The 19,798-nt window shown below is 39.6% G+C and overlaps 1 protein-coding gene across 1 annotated transcript in view; it reads left to right on the forward strand.

Moving 5' to 3' along the window:
* DCDC2 (doublecortin domain containing 2) overlaps window positions 1–17,801 on the forward strand; it is a 246,346-nt gene extending 228,545 nt beyond the window's left edge. Inside the window, exons 12-13 of the mRNA XM_006757281.2 lie at window positions 12,178–12,480; window positions 16,148–17,801. Of these exons, the coding sequence (XP_006757344.1) occupies window positions 12,178–12,480; window positions 16,148–16,252 (408 nt within the window). The 3' untranslated portion in view covers window positions 16,253–17,801. The remainder of the gene's footprint in view (window positions 1–12,177; window positions 12,481–16,147) is intronic.
* The last annotated feature ends 1,997 nt before the right edge of the window (window positions 17,802–19,798 follow it).

Here is a 19,798-nt window from a genome sequence, read left to right on the forward strand (position 1 = left end):
CAGTTCCGCGCAGTTCCGGACCACCCCACTTAGTTTTAAATGCAAACCTTCCTTGGATAGGTCTTTCTTCCATGGCGATCATGGGGTAGCAGGCCAGCTGACACCCATGCTTGGGAGGGTCCAGGGGTGCGGGCTGGCCTGTACCGGGGCTCTCTCTGCCCCCGATCACCATGGCGATCACGGGGTAGCAGGCCAGTCCGCAACCACAGCCCAGGGGGGCCCAGAGGTGCTGGCTGGCCTGACCGGGGCTCTCTCTGCCCCCGATCACCATGGCGATCACGGGGGAGCAGGCCAGTCCGCAACCACAGCCCAGGGGGGCCCAGGGGTGCTGGCTGGCCTGACCGGGGCTCTCTCTGCCCCCGATCACCAGGGCGATCACGGGGTAGCAGGCCAGTCCGCAACCACAGCCCAGGGGGGCCCAGGGGTGCTGGCTGGCCTGACCGGGGCTCTCTCTGCCCCCGATCACCAGGGCGATCACGGGGTAGCAGGCCAGTCCGCAACCACAGCCCAGGGGGGCCCAGGGGTGCTGGCTGGCCTGACCGGGGCTCTCTCTGCCCCCGATCACCATGGCGATCACAGGGTAGCCGGCCAGTCGGCACCCACAGCCCAGGGGGGTCCGGGTCTGCCGGCAGGATCAGGTCCCAGGCAACCGCCAACATTCACGCCCCCAACCTGCTCTCGCGGGTTGGCGGCGGCGACCACTGGCACTCACGCCCTCAACCTGCTCTCCAATGGCGCTGTACCATCCTGCCTGCAATATGCAAATTAGCCGCCATCATTTTTGGCGGTTAACTGCCATCTTAGTTGGCAGTTAATTTGCATATCTCGCTGATTAGCCAATGAAAAGGGTATTGGTCGTATGCCAATTACCATTTTTGTCTTTTATTAGATAGGATAGAAGGTCTTAAATATTAACACATATTCCTCAGGGAATTCTGATGTGAATATAAGAAACATCAACATTTACTTTAACATTAGCTGTAGACTGTTTGTATGCCTTTTCCATTTTTAGTTTTTGGGGCTGCTGTTACTGTTAGAGTTTAAAGTGTAAATCATTTGAGCAGCTCCATCTGTCTGTGAAAATAGCTTCAAATAATTGATGCTTTTGATATTTTGTGGCTTATTTCCATGTAATTTCCATATTCCATCTTATTTTTTCTTATCAGGAATCCTGAGTTAATCTCAGTAACTACATGCATATTCTCTAGGAAACCTGAATACATATGGTTTCCCCTGAGCCATCCCTGCAAGGAGGTAGCCAGCGATAATAGCTACCAGACCTTTTTGATCTTGCCATACCAATCAACCATTTTCTCAAAATGTTCATCACAAAATAAATAGTAAGATACACATGTAGGCAAACTCAGGCAAAGACACCTGAAATACTAATGTTGATGTCACGTGAAAGAGAAAATCTGCTGTCACTTTTCTAATAAATGTTAACAGCAATTGCTTACAATAATGTGGTTTTTAAAAGATAAAAGTCTCAGAAAGGGAAAAGACCTCACAGAGATCTTACAGACCCCTCTATACTGAAGGGCACACATAGTCTGTAATTGCACCTGTGCGTGTACTATGGCTGTTAATCTGATTGTGCTCTGATGTCCTTGGTGGTAGAGAGGCTGCAAGGCTGGAATCACCTGGGTGACTCCTGAGATCACGGTTTCACATTATGTACTTGAGCTTAGTGAGCATATAGAGTAGAATATAATGAACACCTTCCTTGTCTCCAGTGAGGCACACGAATTGTGCTTTCTAAAGAATATAGTATTCCGTAATTACTCGTGGGCATGAGCTACTCCTGAAGCTTCAGGATGGATGTACTCTTTGGAGAAACAATTTCTACCTTAAAATTGGTTCTCTTTAAATTTTAGTCACAAACTGACTAAAATTTGATGTGTCAGGGCAAAAGACTTTAAGCATAGGTAAAAGTACCTTCCTGATGTATTGCGTTTCTGTTTTATAACATGACTCTTAATAAACAGTGGCATGGGGATGAACTTAGAATAAATCTAGCAACCCTGTCTTCTTTATGTCTAAACATCATTCTGTCAGCAATCAATCCTACTTTTCTCCAGCTTTCAATAAAATTGATGTTTTTTTAAGATAAAAGTACAATATTTAAAGAGAGGTTATTTCAAAGCATTACTATAATTAGAAATTTTAACAAAAAATGCTGTTTTGAAGTTGTATATTTATGAACATCTTGTTTTATATGTGGTGCAGAGGCTTACCATGGTCATCTGGGGATCTGTTAGAAATGCAGAGCCTCCGAACTGCTGACTTAGCATCTGCATTTAACAAGATCCCAGGTGATGGAGAAGCACTGGCTTAGACAACATGAGGCTGGAAGGAACTATTAGCATCATACTGAGTTTGGTGTATTGCTCTATACCTTATCTTGGGAAATAGTTTAACAATCTAGTGGTCAAAAAAGATTTTCTATCCCTCTGTCAATTTTGGATAAGTCTGTGAGATTTTAGACAAGTTTACCTAAATCTTTATGCTTTTTTTTTATCTGCAAATTTTGATAATAGTGTTTACCTCAGGTGATTGTAAGGTTAGTTTAAATATAATTATGTATATGAGGTGCATGGGGCATAATACCAGGTATCTGTATAATATCCAATAAATGTGAGCCTCTCATTATCATCTACTTTCCTGAGGGCACATAGGATGCTGGCTTTTATCTGTGGGAGACACATTTGTGTTTAATTTAAGACAATTGATAATACAATATTACAGTAAATGTGGTGATGGGCATGAAGATGAATAAGAAAGAGCCCTTGTCTCTTGCCCTGGCAGGTGTGGCCCAGTGAGTTGAATGTTGTCCCATGCACCAAAAGGTCCCTGGCTTGATTCCCGTTGAGGACACATGTCCAGGTTTCAGGCTTGATCTCCAGTGTGGGAAATGCAGGAGGCAGCTGATGGATGTTTCTCTCTCCCTCCCTCTCTAAATTCAATAAAAACAAAAGTTTCTCTAGAAACTTCCATTGAGCCAAGGCTGATTTTCCCCATTATTTCATAATTATTCCAAACATTGTTTGAAGTTCTACAATGAATAGAAATTCTTGTTCCCTATTTTCATATCACACCTAAATAGAGAAGAAGAGCACACTGTGATTAGAGTGTGCTAAAGAAATTTGATAGGCGTGATGATGGCACAATTGACTTAGGGTGCCAGGAAGCCTGGGAGGGTAAGGTGTCTAACGGAGAGGAGGAGAGCATTCTGGGCCATGTATAAGGAACAGAATGAATAATACAGCATGGTACAAGGGGAACAGCCAGGACTCTTTTCCACTTCCTCCACAGAGGACATGCCCTCTCTCTGAAGACTGCTCACTCGGAAGGCAGGGCTGGGTTGGCCTTCCTGCTCTGTCACACCAGTCAGTCCTCTTCCCTTTATGAGGAACCTGACTTCCCTAGACTGGGCCAAAGGGCTTTCTTTTTTAAAATTTTTTATTACAAAGGGTATTAAATATGTGTCCATTTTCCCCCCGCCCTAGACAATCCCCTAGCCTCCCCTATCCCCCAGTGTCTTATGTCCATTGGTTATGCTTATATGCATGCATGCAAGTCCTTTGGTTAAGGAAAGGAAATGGGCGAGAGAAGACAGAGGGAGAGAGGGGAAAGAATATGCACATAAATGTGAATGTGCGTGAAGGAGAAGATAATGGTGTTTGAAGGCCTGCCATAACAACATACCTCAGACCGGGTAGCTTAAACATGGAAATTTATTTTCTCATAGTTCTGGAGGCTAGGAGTCTGAGATTAAGATGTTGTCAGAGTGGGTTTCTTCTAAGATCTGTCTCTGGCTTATAGATGGCATCTTCTTCCCGTGTTTTCACATAGTCTTTACTCCATCTGTGTCTGTGCTGTAATCTCTTTTTCTTATAAGGACACTAGAGGTCCGGTGCAAAAATTTGTGCACTTACGAGGGGGGTCCCTCAGCCCGGCCTGTGCCCGCTCGCAGTCTGGGACCCCTTGGGGGATGACCACCTGCTGGCTTAGGCCTGCTTCCTGGGGGATTGGGCCTAAGCTGGCAATCAGACATCCTTCTGGCAGCCCGGCAGCCCATGGGGGATGTCCACTTGCCAGCGGGGAGCAGACCTAAGCTGCAGTCAGACATCCTTAGCGCTGCTGGGGAGGCAGGAGAGGCTCCCGCCACCACCACTGTACTGGCAGCCATCAGCCTGGCTTGTGACTGAGAAGAGCTCCCCCATGTGGGGGCACACCGACCACCAGAGGGCAGCTCCTGCATTGAGCGTCTGCCCCCTGGTGGTCAGTGTGTGTCATAGTGACCAGTCATTCCCAGTCTTTCTGCTTTTAGGGTCAGTTTGCATACTACCCTTTTACTATATAGGATAGAGGCCTGGTGCACAGGTGGGGGCTGGCTAGTTTGCCCGGAAAGGTGTCCCGGATCAGGGTGGAGGCCCCGCTGGGGTGCCTGGCCAGCCTGGGTAAGGGGCTGATGGTTTTTTTCAGGCTAGCTACACCCCCTTTAGGGTGGGGGTCCCCACTGGGGTGCCTGGCCAGTCTGAGTGAGGGACTGAGGGCCGTTTTCAGGCTGGCTGGCAACTGAATCTCCCAGCCTCTCCTTTTTTTCTTTTTTTATTCTGGGGTTTATTTACCTTCTATAATTGAAACTTTGTTGCTTTCGGAGCTCAGAGCCAGGCCGTGGCAGGCGGGGAACCTTGGCTTCCTCCATCACTGGAGCAAGCAAGCCTCCTGCTCGCTTCAGTTGCGTGGCTGCCGGCTGCCATCTTGGTTGGGTTAATTTGCATATCTCGCTGATTAGCCAATGGGAGGTGTAGCGAAGGTACGGTCAATTACTATGTTTGTCTATTATTAGGTAGGACTAGTCATACTGGATTGGGGCCCCCTCCAAGAACCTCATTCTTGATGTAATTGCCTCTTTAAAGTCACATTCTGAGGTCCTTACTAGGAGTTAGGACTTCAACATATAAACTTTGAGAGGACACAGTTAAGCCCTAAACAGTGAGAAAAAGGGGTTCACCTCTGACTTGATGCTGCCTAATAAGCCAAAAAATAATAGTCAGGGAACAGAGTCAGCTTTTAAGTCTAAGTCTGTAAGAAAGATGATCCGTTATTAGTAGAAAGGAGAAAAACAAGACATGGAACCCAGCTCAATCCAGCCAGGCCCTTTGCATCATTAGCCCATTAGTCATATATTAGGGGTGGGGCTGATTAGGTGAGTGGTTTCCATGGTGACCAGATTATAAACTACTACCAGGACCACTGTGTTTCAATTGGAACTTTTATTTTATTTTCTATGATGTAAATGAAAGATATTGTCACCCACTGGTCATATTGGCACATTGCTTGACTCTTCTTCAGGCTCAGTTTCCCACTCTGCACAGTGGGGACCATCATGCTTGGGAAGATATAAGAGCAAATAGAAATGAATGTGCTTTCAGGAGCATAATGTGCTATCTAAATGTCTGTCATTATTATACCCCTAACTGGATGCTGCCAACCTCTCATTCCAACTGAAGACAGTTGTGTTTTATTTAAGTCCCTGTACTAATTTATGTAAATCATCCTTGTTTGGTGTCTCTCTCTGGCACCTTTGTATTACTTTTAAGCGTGGAATGCAGTTTAGAAACAAAAAGAAAAAGCTATTGTATGGTGAATTTGTTGTGAAAAATGCATGCCAGAGAAATCAGAAGCCAAGACTAAACATAAGACCAGTGATGATTAGTTTTGATAATTAGTTTATATGAATCACACCTAACAGTCTAATGAACCAGGAATTGAACATCAGCCTGCCTTTAACTGTATTAATTGATAAGGACAAGACAATTATTAAGTGTCTTAATATCACTTTTTGTTTGTTTTCAAGAAATTTAGAAGAGATAGTGTTCTAAGTGGCCCTCTAGTTTACAATTTCATTAGTGTAAATACTGTATTTACAACTATTCTCAACTCCTTCCATTCAATAGCAAGAAAAGTGGAGTGAAAACAATAATAGATAGATAGATAGATAGATAGATAGATAGATAGACTAGAGTCCTGATGCATGAAATTTATGCAAGAGTAAACACTTGCAACCCCAGCTTCGTTCCGAAGGTCATCCAGATGGTCGTTCTGCTGTTCAGCCGTTCAGTCGATTTGCATTATGCTTTTATTATTATAGATAGATATGGCTTGTTCAGCTTATAATGGTCTTTTATGTGTATGGTATCATTTGGGCCTTACTACAACCCTGTGAGGTCATTATTATCATCCTCAAATTCCAAAGGGGACTCTGAGACCAGGTGAAGTGGGTTCTGGCCTGAAGCTGTTACCACCAGACCATATGTGCCTCATCCTGTGCAGTGTATATTTTGCATTGCCAGTTGATGTCCCCATTGAAGAAAACCTCAGAAGATATAAATCTTGTTCAGAGCACCCCTCCTCCACTGAGGGATTTTCTTCGGATATGAACACACTCTCTTGGGATCACATGAGGACTAGCTTCTACGAGGAGGAGAGGTGAAGTCATGCACGGGAGCTCTGCTTCCCTTTACTGCAAGGGTTTTTCCTTCTTCTCTTCATCCTTCCTCACTCCCTCAAGCTTAATTTGCAATTTCTTGCTCTTACCCCTGCTCCTTTCTCCTTGTACTCGCCAACTAACTCCTTCCTTTTGGTTGCTCTGGTTACTTTTCTCTATCTAAACTATTAGCATTATCAGAATATCTCTAAGGTTCCTTGAGGTGGAGTGGAACATTGGCTGCTGGCACAGGACATTTCTTGCTTGATGAGCTAAGACTGGTGTCTGCCCAGCTGTGACTGTCACCACTTTGCCAGTTAATCACGCAGGTTCACCTAAATGGGAGGAGGCTGAGAACTACCTGGGGATTTTGAAGAAATTAAATAAAAAGGTGGTTTTTTTTGGGGGGGGGGGCAGGGAAGGGGAGTGGGAACACATTATTAAAATAGAATGTGGCTCTCAAATAAACATTTTCCAAGCACTTTCTATATTTCAATTCTAAGTAAGCTGCAGTTCTCAGATTTCTTTGTTAGTTTCTGCAGCCTTCTAATTCATGTAATATCATCATTGAGCTACTACCAAGAATCACCAGATATTTTGTGAAGGGAAACTTTATATACCTGAAGCAACGAAGGTGGCTGTCAATAGTCCAATTGTGGAGTAAAGCAGGAGAATAATTTGAGGTTGGTCCCTAAGTTAAGTGGCATATTCTTTGGGTATCTTAGTAGACACAGAAATGTGGCCAGGTGAATGGGTACCTGGTGGGGAAGAGTTGGGGTATATAGCTTTTTTTAAAAGAATGAAGTAATATTTTCATAACATAAAAATGAGCCATTAATCATTTTTAAATATATAATTCTGTGACATTCAGTATACTCACAATGATGTGCAAGTATTACCTCTATCTCATTCAAAGAGACATTTTCATCACCCAAAAGGAAACCTAAGACCTATTAAGCTGTCAATCTCCATTCTCCCCTCTCTCCTCTACCCAAGCCTGGCAATCACTATTCCGCTTTTTGTCTTTATAGATTTACCTATTAATGTTTTATATAAATTAAATCCTACAATATGTGACTATCTGTGTCTGGTTTTGTGCATAGCTCCTTAGCCGATGGCCCGACTCTCAGGACAGAGTTGTTCTAGCGATGAGATAAGAGAAGCTTAGTTTTGCTGGTGGCCTCCAAAGAATCCCATTCACCTGAGTAGATTCTTTTTTGTGAGAGTCCCACTGTCAGGGTTGGCTGTCACTTCTGGGTTGTGGGAGGGGTACTAGGTTAAAAGTTTTTCTATAGCAAGAGAAGGAGGTAAGGGGATTGAGGAAGTGTGCAACTCACTCACTTTGCCTCTTGTATTTTTCTTTACCCTAAAGAATAGCTCCCTCCTACCATGGGCACCCTTTCTCTTGTAGGAGGGCTTTTTTTCTTCTTTGCAGGCCCTCATGATGGTATAGATTTTATCTATGTGTATGTGTGCATGCGTGTAAAAACCAGTGTTCCTTCTGGGGATGGTTTGATTGATGTATACACTGGAAACACCTTTAATAATTTAATGCCTACTTCAAAGGAGATAACACCAAAAAGCACATTGCTTTTCATTTATTCATTACAGATCTGTCCTAGAAGCATTTTTTTGCCCTGAATTTTAGTGTCATAGTAATAATAATTTTTTTTTACACTCAGGATATTTTAAAGAATTATAAGCCTTTCAACTAATGTTACTGTCTTATTTAAATTGATCAAAATGGTATTTTAGCACCATAATCATGCATTTCTTAAAGTTGAGCTAACCAGATGTGGATTCATTTGATGACTCCTGAAATAGCTATGCTGGGGAAGTTTAATACAAATAATGGGATGAAAGCATAATCCTGCTTGTTAGTGGTGGTGGTTATAATAGTGAAGGGAACAGAGCTGGAATTTGGGGCTCAGTGTTTCCTTCTCCTTAAAAAGTGATTAGGGTGTTTACCAGCCCTTTGAATTAAACAGAGAAAAAAGGGTATGTGTGTTTGGGAATTGGGAGAGAAGGAAAGGGTAAGGTGGAAAATACAAAATTAAAAATCAACACACAATTATTTTGCAACTTACAGGCATAGATTCAGATGTCAAGAAAGGAAAACAGACTTTCCCCCATTTAGACAGAAGGAAGTCACCTGAACAGACTTTAGCAAGCCCGTGTAATATATTCCCAGAGAGTCTGGGAACATATCCAGATTCCTAATGGTTACAGTACATTTTGAGGGTCTTTTTCTGTTATTATTACTGAATTTTTTATTGAGAACATAATATAGAACTTCTCTTTAAATCAAAACCCAAATTTTCTCTGATAGGGAACTTTAGGCACAGTAAGGATGGTAACAATTTTAGGAGAGTGATTTATAATTATCCAGTTCTCAGAGATAACTTAAAATGAAATCTCTGATTGGCCATTAGTGCAGTAGTGTTTCTGGATTTTTAAAATGTACGGCTTCAGGTACTCTGCCTAACAAACTTTACAGTGTTTCCTCCCTAGATCATACCATGAGTCTTTAACAGAAGTCCAGAGATGTTTTGTTCTCAGGTTGGAAATTCTTTAAACAGGAAAAGTAATGTTGCCTACTGCAGATGTCATATTTCTGACCATTGCAAGTACAGTCAGACCTTGTTTCTCAAATGTCTCCCATCTCTAACATTTCGGTTCCCAACCAAGTTGTTCACAGAAAAAATGCCTTGGTTGTCCAACCAAACGTCAGTTCTCTAACTGACAACCCTTTCCTGCTGGTACCTCAGCATGACAAAAAGCATCTCTCAGGCAACAAACAAAGGAGAGACACTTTTGTTGCCTGGGTCAAGGATTAGATTTATAGATTAAACAGTGCATTAGACATGTACTGTATATAAGAAAGGTTAAAACAGGGAATCATTTGGGGGTCTGGAACAGATTAATTCAATTTACATTATTTCTATTGGGAAAAATGATTCAGTTTTCAAACAAATCCTTCTTGAACAGCCTTCTGGAATGAATTAAGTTTGAGAACTGAGGTTCCACTGTACACTTGAGTGTGCTTGCAGTGGCGACAAGGTAAAGTAGCATTATCGATGTGGTTTGTTTAAGGGAGAATAAATACCAGAACTTTGGGGCAAGAACACCTTGGGGTCAAATCCTAGCCACACTTGCTTACCCGGGTGTGATGTTAGAAGTGGTGTGTGATTCCTTATAATAAAATGGGTATAAGAAGTGTGCTTAGTAGGGTTACTGTGAAGGTTATATAGAATGATGAATGCATAAGCACTGAACATGTCCTTTGGCACAGACAGGTGATGGGTGTGCCTCTCATCTGTTATCTTTACCCACAAACACCATTGACACCAGGTTTTGGAAGTCTCAGTGACCAGCCATGTGACACCTGGCAGCAGCTGCCACACCCCACCTTGGATATCCCTTTCCTGCCATGCACTCTTATTGCTTCTCTCCTCATGCCCTATCATAGCAAGATTGTTTCTGCACTGCTCTGAGCTCTTTGCTGTCACAGACTCTGTGTTTGTCTCTGAATGCCCGGCATCTGCAGTACTGCTTCGTGAAAACCAATGCTCTAGGACCACTTGCTTGAGTCATTGTGACGAGAGCCCCCCAAATGTCTGGCAGGACCCCATGGTATCTCCCTCAATCCCCCAGAGCCATCAGGAAAGGAATGTGCTGCCCCCGGGCCTTGTCCTGGCCTCCTCTGACAGGCGAGTGGAGAGCCACCAGAATGTTTCTCTGACTTGGTCCTCATTCCAGCTCTCCCCAGTCGGAAGGCCCCTCTCCGACTTAGTGTCTCATTGGGGAAGCCCCCGACTTCCTGCACTTCAGGTGTGTCCACCTCAGGGCTTTGCCACGTTTGTTCTAGAGAGAGGGCGGGACATGGGTGTGGAGATGGGAACATACTGTTTTCTCTTTTGGAACTTGGGTTTTTTTCTCACCTTTATTTATTTTGGTCTTAATACATAAAACCCAGAATCCTTAGCAAGCCCTATGGTTACACTCCATGAACCTCTTGCTTTTCAAGCCACCTGGCTGATCTACTCCCTCCCACCCCACCCAAGGGCCCTGACCAGCATGCTTAGGCTTGGCTAGGGCCCCGCCGATGCTGGTTCACATTCACATTCGGCATCTGAATGAAAATTTGAAAGACACTGCCTCAGTGTACTATTAGTTAATCTGTATGATGAGAAATACTGTTTTTTGGACTATCTTAAAATCAACTATTTCCCCCCTTCATTTAAAAAGTGCATCTTTGATATCATGTAATCAAATCTGAGACTTTATTTTTGATAGAATATAGGAATTCATGGTTCAACTCTTTCTTCTTCAAAATAATGTACTGTGGAATTTTTCCTGAATGTTAATCTACTTGTCCTCATTTACTGCTGTCTTTACTTCAGAAACTGAAGGCTTGTGTCCACTCATTGTGTAAATTGTCCCATAACAAGTCTTTGGGCACTGAGAGGAGAATGGACTTCCAGAACTGGAAGGGAGGTCAGGGTTTATTGTGCCTCAAACCTGCAATTTACAGATGGCAGAGGATTTAGTGCCCTGTACAAACCTACGCAGCTAAAAAGAGGCAGGTCTGAGGTCCTAACATTCTATTTTTTTTCTACTTATCCTTCAAAAAAAACACCCCACACATTTTATTGGAGGCAGTTCAGAAATATGATAGCTTCAGGAAAGAATGTATTATAACAAATGGGAAGGAATTTGGGATTTAATTTTTTTTTTTTAGGATTTGTGATGTGCCAGGCACTGTATATAACTTATGTCATTTGATCCCCATGGAAGTGTTATTGTATTTCCATTTTATAAGTGGGAATCTGAAACTCACAGAAGTTAGGTAAAGCCAGGAAGAGCCTGGCCAGGACTTTACCCCAAGTCGTTCTCTCTCCAAAGTCTTGGCTCCAGAATTCAGCCTCCTGCTCTCTTTTAGAGCAGGTTTACATGTATCCAAATAACAATAAAAATTCCCAACTAGACTTTATAAAATACTTGAGCATTATTACTTTTTACAGAAGGGACTAAAAGCTTCTTGGTCTCATATCTACGTAACAGTTGTTGGTATTTGGAGGTAGACTGTCCACTTTCTTGGGCATTGTATAGAAAGTGTCCACATCTGGGGTTAGAAAACCTGGTAGATTCATATTCTGGTACCATAAACTTTGCCCTTTTTGTATTTAGAGATATGAACGCACACTAGGCACTAGTGGTGAGTATGATATTATCTCCACAAAGAATTTCTCTTACCTCCTCCTCAGGGCCAGACACTCCACTGGACATCGGCCACAGACTCTGCAGTATAGTTTCTCCTCTGCCCTGGGCATTAAGAGCATTGGTTCTGGAATCTCATGCTTAGATCTAATTCTGACCCTTCCATTTATAAACAGTGGGATCTTGGGCTAGATATTGATCTTTCTTTACCTTAGTTTTCTCACCTGTGAAATAGGATTAAGACACATCTCACAGGATTATCATGAGAATTAAATGAGAAGATACTTGTGAAGAGTGACATTCAGTAGGCAGTCAATAAAGGTTAACACATTATATACATTAAAGTACTATGCAAATGTAAGGAAGTATTACTTGACTGTAACACAACTATTAATTATTATAATGTGTAGAAAATAACTGTTGAACTTCTTACTGTTTACCCATTATTTCTTTTGATCCATCAGAGGCCAGCAGAAATTGTAGATGAGGAAGAAGACGGAGAGAAGGAAAGCAAGGATGCAGAAGAGAAAGAAGAGTTTTCAGGAATGAATGGTGAAGTTGAAGAGGAAGGAGCTGGGGAGGCTACAGCTGCCTCTGAGGAAGCAGAGGAGATTCCGGGGCACAAGGAAGAGCAGGGAAGAACCACTCGTGTTAATGGAGGCACTGATGAAGAAAATGGTGAGGAAATGGATCCTGTCAGTAACGAGCTTCAGGAGGCAGTGGATGAGGAAACAAAGTCTCAAGGAGCTGGCAGTGAACAAGAGGAGGTATTTCTATTGCTTTTGCTCTCTTGTGTGCTTGCATGAATGTGTGTGTGTGTGTGTGTGTGTGTACACACTTAGGGAATTATTCATGCACTTGAGACTTGCATTGAAACCACTTTTTGAGTCGGGAAAGATCCAATACTATTTAGTTGACTATATTATTTCAATAAGTTAAGAAGGACTGTTGCCCACCCAGTGTGGCTCAGTTGGTTGAGCATCATCCCATGCACCGAGATATCACCAGTTTGATTCCAGATCAGGGCACATGGCCGGGTTGTAGCTTGCTCCCCAGTAGGGGGTGTGCAGGAGACAACTCATCAATGTTTCTCTCACTGATGTTTCTATCTCTCTCTCCCTCTCCCTTCCCCTCTTTCAAATAAATAAATAAATAGATAAATAATAAACAAATAAATAAAAACATATTAAAAAAGGACTGTCAACCACTTATCTGACAGTTTATATGTCCGTCCGTCCTTGTTATCCATCCATTTCCTCCCTTATTCTACAAAAAATTTACAGCGATACTTACCTGGTAGGGGAGATACCATGATCACGAAGGTGGTTTTCCCAGGGCGAGGCTTATCCATTGCACTCCGGATGGGATGTGTTGTCCCTTGCGATTTCCCAAAATGTGGGAAAATTGACTACATAATTTGAGGTAGTGGGGGACTGCATTCACGCTGTCCCCTGTAATAAATTTTTTTTTTTTTACAGAGGCTCCTAGGAACATATAAAACAAAAGAGATACATATAAGTAAGAACTACAAGTGAGTTAAGACCAGAGAAAATACAAACCAGCAAATAATATCAAGATCAGTGAGGCATAGATATGATTTAAAGCAGCAGTCACCAACCGGTGGTGCATGGACCATTGGTGGTCTGTGAGGTCTGAAAGGTTGGCGACCGCTGGTTTAAGGAAACCAAGAACATCATCTCTTTTATACCTACCTTACTTCTTTGCTCTATAGGAATATTAAACTTTATTTTGTTTAGCCCACTTTAATGGATTGATTGAATTAAGTGCACAATATGCCAGGCACTTAATAATATATATTTCTATTCATTATACAGTGAAAGTGAAGGAATATGTGTCGAAGCCTCCTTCCCAGCCTGTTTTCCCACCATAGCCCTGGAGCAGGATATTCTCAAGTCCTGGCATTCTTCCATAGGATCAGATGAAATTTGATAGGATAGAATAAGTTAGCTGCTGATGAACAGGCTAAAGTCGAGTCTCATAGTATAAGAGCCTACATACTCCACAGCATTCTCGCCATCTGCTGGTCTGCTTGTGCCCTTCTTTCCTATCTGCCCATCAGCTCAAGGCCCATCTCCCTCAAGGCTGTAGCCTCTAACATAGGCCTTGGTCTGCTCATCCCTGACAACCCAGTATGATGAATGGGGTTATCTTGATTACTTATTAGTGATTTATCTGTTTGATCTTTCTTAGAGAGAACAAGCTTAGTCATGGTAAAATGCAAAATGTTTTTGTGCCAGGTTTCAGGAACCAGTACAAAGTTGCCTGTAATCTACTGTATGGCTTATGCAAAAACATTCTTAATAATAATAATAAATATGCTTAATCACTGAGCCACACCTGCCAGGCTGCAAATACATTCTTAACAGCTAAATGAAAACACTCAATGTGTCTCTCATCTTGACTCAGCATGAGGTACTCGTGGCCTTATTCTATAAGAAATTTCCCATATGTAGTTGTACATGGTTATTAAAATTTAGCTAAAATTTCTATTCTGAGGTTGTTTATAGCTAAATTTAAAAAAAAATACTGAGCCACACCTGCCAGGCTGCAAATACATTCTTAACAGCTAAATGAAAACACTCAATGTGTCTCTCATCTTGACTCAGCATGAGGTACTCGTGGCCTTATTCTATAAGAAATTTCCCATATGTAGTTGTACATGGTTATTAAAATTTAGCTAAAATTTCTATTCTGAGGTTGTTTATAGCTAAATTTAAAAAAAAATAATTCAGTCAATTACATGATTCTCTTTATCTCCATAGGAAACAAAATTAATTTATCTAGGAAAGCAAAAGAAAAAAAATGTTTCTCAAAGGAAGTAAAATCTCTTGTCTGGAGACTCATATAGGAAACACAATAATGCAAACTGTCATGAAGTTCTTTGTTATTATAGTAGCCTTTGATGAATGCTTATAGCATAAAATCAAAGCATAAATTCTATGTGGGACAAAGATAGTAAAATCCAAGTATGCATTTTTCCAGTAGCCTAGCTTCATTTAATGTTATTACCCAAATAGGTTTTTATAAAAGTGAAACCTATAAAACCATCCCATAAAATTAATTTTTAAAAATAGGCCTTTCATAGGAATTGGGTATCAGTCAAAATCAAGGTTATATAATTTGAAGAACAAGGATTAGAAGTATATTTCGAGGGTATGTATTGGGAATCAAATGAACAAGTGCCTGATATGTGACTAGTTAGGGATTTTAAGGACTATACACATGCCTAAGACAGAGCAGTTACACTCAAGAAATTCGATCTTTTATGAATCATCTCTCTTAAAATGATATTTTGTTTTTATACTATTTGTATTAATATAGGTACTCTAAGCAAACCAATTACACGAAAAACCAGATTTATATGAATTATAAAATATACATTAATAATTAGAATTTTCAAAAGAATTCTTTATTTATAAAATGACTAAAAATTTAGTTCACCATGTAACATTTTGTTCCACATAATAGTTCTTAAGCAAAGTGTGGTAAGATTGTAGGAAACAGCAGGAAATATATAACAAATATACAATAACTAACTGACATTTGTGTTTAAGATGCTATTTGAGACACTTCATGAGAGTTATTTGAGAATGTGAAATAAGAGATAGTTCTGGTAACTTTTTTGTTTTTTTGTTTTTCCTTTTTTAGAACATAAATCATGGCCGGTAGGGGTGGGGAACTTGGAGTGGTCCTGTTCTCCCCACACAGGTGGCCACTGGGGGCTGTGGAGCCTCCAGGATTCAATGGAACAGAGATTGAGAACCTCCTAATTCTAATCTTACCCCCTTGGTTTTCAGACTAGTGGGGAAAGACAGACTAAATAAGACAATATCTTTAATAACATAGGAGAAGTCCAAGTGGCAAGGACAAAGGCTACTGTTGGAGTAATGTTGCCTCTGTGTTTTCGTATTCTATCCTGCTTTTATCTGCTTGATATTTTATGCTACTTGGTACCATATTCACAAAGAATTTGTAAGCTCTTGTAGAAAACTAACAGAAGAACAGCTAGTATGGGACTGGATTAATGAGACATGAGGGTAGAATTGTTACATGCTTCTCTTCTCTTTCCTCTGAAAATGTGAAAATGAAAAGTATAAATATGCTGTTGAAAAACTCAAAGGGAAATAAAGGAAAACATCAAGAAAAATAAAGCCTGTAGCACAGGAAATGAGTATATGCCCTCCTTAAGGCACAGAGTGGGTTATGGTTTCAGAAAGGGCTTCTGTACAAGTGGTGTTGAGACTGGTGTGTTCACTGGGTGATGATAGACTAAAACACAAAGGAACCTGAGGAACTGGTCTTAGTTGAATATTTATATAGCTAAATGGAATATTGAGTAATTTTTTCCTTGTAAGTTTTATTATCTTTGTAACTAAAGAGCTAAATATCTTGTTTTGATCTGTTTTCCTCCAGGTTGACTTAGACCCTCAAAGACCACCAAGGCCAGAAGTAAAAATCACTGGTCCACAAGAAAATGAGGACAATGAACAAAACAAAGACTATGCTGTCGTAGCATAGATGATTTTTAAAAAGAGAGTGTATTGATTATAAGAAAAATGAAGGGCTATAATACTTGAATAATAAGGATATAGTCCTTGCTAAACATGATGTGACAATACGGTTGAAAACTACCTACTGAATTTTTAAAATTAGAGATTTATTGGAAAGACCAGATAACTTTGAATAGCTACTGAAGGAGAGTGACTACTCATTATGGGATGTGTTTTTAGAAGTCATTTAGAAAATTAAGAGATTTAGATGGAGGAGAATTTGACCTGGAAGACAGTTGGGTACTTGTTTTTGTAAAGGATGAAAAAGAATGGAATTACTCCTATTGTATACTTTTTAAGAAATTTAGAAGTGAGATTATTAGATGGCAGCCTATGCTAAAGCACTTATCTAAGAAGGCATAGAATTTTAAACGATAATAAGAAAGCAGCTTAACAATAACCCACAACCGTCGGAGGAAAGCATGTACTATTTTTAAAGCAATAAACTATTGAATAAACAATTTATAATTTAGTTTCAGAGATAATTTGGAAATGGCAGTAGATGAAAGTGTTTCCATGACTGTTGTATTCCATTCTTTCTTCCTCCTTAGCCAAAATCCACCTTAAACGGATTAAAAAGAAGGCAAGATACTCATTTTGGAAGGAGGAAGTATTCATTCAGTGTATTAGTGATTAATATTGTTCCTCCCTTAAGAGCTTCAGGTTTTAATCCTTGTGGCTTTCATAACACATAACTCAGGAAGGAATTATAAAAGAACATCCAGTTATAGAACTGAGCCTAGATTGATGGTTTGCAAATTCTGGCATTCTATGGATTTTCAATGACCCAACCTACCTTGACCAATAATATACCTCTATTCTTCCTCATGTTAGGGAACTCAATATTGGCTGTTCCAAAGATTGGGTTTGCTTCCATTTTTTACAAAAGGAAAATGTAGGCTTATGAAGAATCTGTCACTGCTCAATTTCACTTGCTTTTTGCCTTATTTCTATTAGGACTGCCTTGTCATATTTTATCCGTAAGGGTATCAGCAAATATTTATTTTCAAGCCAGTTATATTTAGACTTTCTAGCAGATTCCTTTCTGCTAGAAATTAGAAGTTATCTGATAGAAATTGTTGAAAAAAAGTTTTAAAATTATCATAACGAAACCAGTTCCAATTACTAGTTTGTGGACTGATTATATTTACTCACAATTGCCTTGTTAGGTATATATGGAGAAAAGCATAGTTGTATTAGTTTGTTTTTTAATTCTCAAGAGAAAAGGCAGTTTTTCCTTAAATATAGAATTAATATATTTTTGTAATATTAAAGAATATTTTTGTTATGTAGAAATTATAAATTTGAAATTTAAATTGCTAGTGCTTTCATATAATTCATTATCAATCATAAATTTAAAATATTTTCCCTGCCAGATTATACAACAAACCATTTGGAGTCAGAGTAGTTATATAAAGTACTGAATAATGCTATAGAAAATGGATGTATTTTTTCTAGCAGCTATTTTAATACTTTCCACAAATAGGAAGTAGAAGGAGACACCATAATGTATGTAACAGTATTGGAAAGAGAAAATGATATAAGAGTATATTAATCTGGGAAAATAAATTATAAATGGGGCACTATATTTCTAGTTTAAAATCTAGACTGTGCTGTCTACTAATAGGCGTATTTTTCAGATGGGACAATAACAGCACCATAGGCTACACGCAATAATCTTGTGCTGCTAGGGAAATGGACTACGTGTTTTTTTAATGTTAAATTCCCATACTAATACTGGGCCGGGGGTTAATTATTTTAAGTCATTTATGAAAATAATAGATTAAATATAATAAATTATAACTAATTGTCAAGGTTATTCCTTCTCTTTTCTTTAATGAGTTTTTTCTTTCTCCTTTCTTTTTTTAATATCAATATTCTGTGTCTTAGATTTTTCCTTTCCATGATACTATAAAGCTTAGATTTGCAGGAATCTTTTAGAATCATCTTAATGGAAAACAATGTTATTTTACATTAAAACCCAAGTTTGTCATTTTAAATATATTTCAAGAAGGTGATAGTCCACAATAACTGGAGAAAAAAATTGAAAAGTGGGGATGTGGTACTTCTTTTGTATATGCGTATATACTAGAGGGGATGAACAATTAATCACTTTAAAAAAAAGATTGAAATATGCTGTCTAACCATGGAAGAAATGATTCACAGAGAATGAAAATTGTGGACATGATTTTGGAGATGACTTTAACATAAATAATGAAAGTTAATTCACCTTCCAAATGTGGAAATTTGTGTGTGTGTGTGGGTATGGTGCTCTCGGTGGCCTCAGAGTAGCTCCACAAATTGAGCCACTGACAGATTTGAGGCCATTATGCGAGTGAGCAATAGAGATGTTTGTTTGGCTTTGGGTATTGTTTTATAGAGAGAGGGTGCTATGAATATTCATATAGCTTTTATGTGATAACCAATAAAAGGCTTTAAGATATTTGTTTTTAATGATAGATTTGTTTTAATTTTATGGAATTCATATTAATCTTAATTTGGTTTATGACATTCGTAAACAAGTGGTTTGTTGGTTGAATTGGAACATTAGGAGTTCTTCAGATTAAATAAAGGAGATGTTAACTGAAATCATTTTCATAGTAAGGATGTTTCACCTGTTTTAGGGTCTGTTAAAATATTGAGAATTCATGGCCTTCTAGTTATAAAACATTGTTTTAGGGTCTGTTAAAATAACTATTGAGAATTCATGGCCTTCTAGTTATAAAACACGATACTATGACCATAAGGTAATTTTGTTACTCATTTTTTTCCTATGGCCATAGGGTCACTTTTTATTTGTTAAAAACAAAGTTTATAACTTTAAACATTTAGTTAAATTTATTAAAACATTTTTGGTTATGCTTTTGGGGAATATTTGAATGCCACACTCATATGATACTCCATGCATTCTGTCTAATTCTGAGTGTTAGTTCCTGCTCTCGTCTATAAAAGACAGAACTAGCCCATACATGTGTGTGTGGCTTGCAGTCAGCTCTCTCTGCAGGCTCACAGTTGTGAAGCCATACTAATATAAAGTTATTCCTACTGATTCTTCCAACTTATAGCTCACAGGCCAGAAAATTTCACTGAATGACCCATGTTCTTCACAAAAAATGAAGTTAATTCATCTAGGAAACATTTGTGTTTTTAAATTGTGGCTGCAGAACAACAGGAGGGCATTTCATCTTATTTACTGACTCTCCTACAGAATTAGCTCTATATGTTCTTTTTTTTTTTTGCTCAGTATGTAGCAAAAACAAAATTTCAGAAAGTTGAATAGGTTAGTTGCTAAACAGAAAGCATGACATCTGAACTTGTGCCAATCTGAATAGAAATAGACAGTATAGATATACACATATAAATAACACGTACTTGTACAGATGCACTCACACACTTTAAAATATTGCAAAGGCCTCTTCAGGCACAGCGTTGTTAATAGAGGAAGTCTTTTGAGAGAAGCAATGCATACAAACACATGGGGAAGAAATGCTAAGAAATGACGAATCTCATGGTG

The sequence above is a fragment of the Myotis davidii genome, unplaced genomic scaffold, assembly GCF_000327345.1.
Source record: "Myotis davidii unplaced genomic scaffold, ASM32734v1 scaffold53, whole genome shotgun sequence".
NCBI classification, from domain to species: Eukaryota; Metazoa; Chordata; class Mammalia; order Chiroptera; family Vespertilionidae; genus Myotis; species Myotis davidii.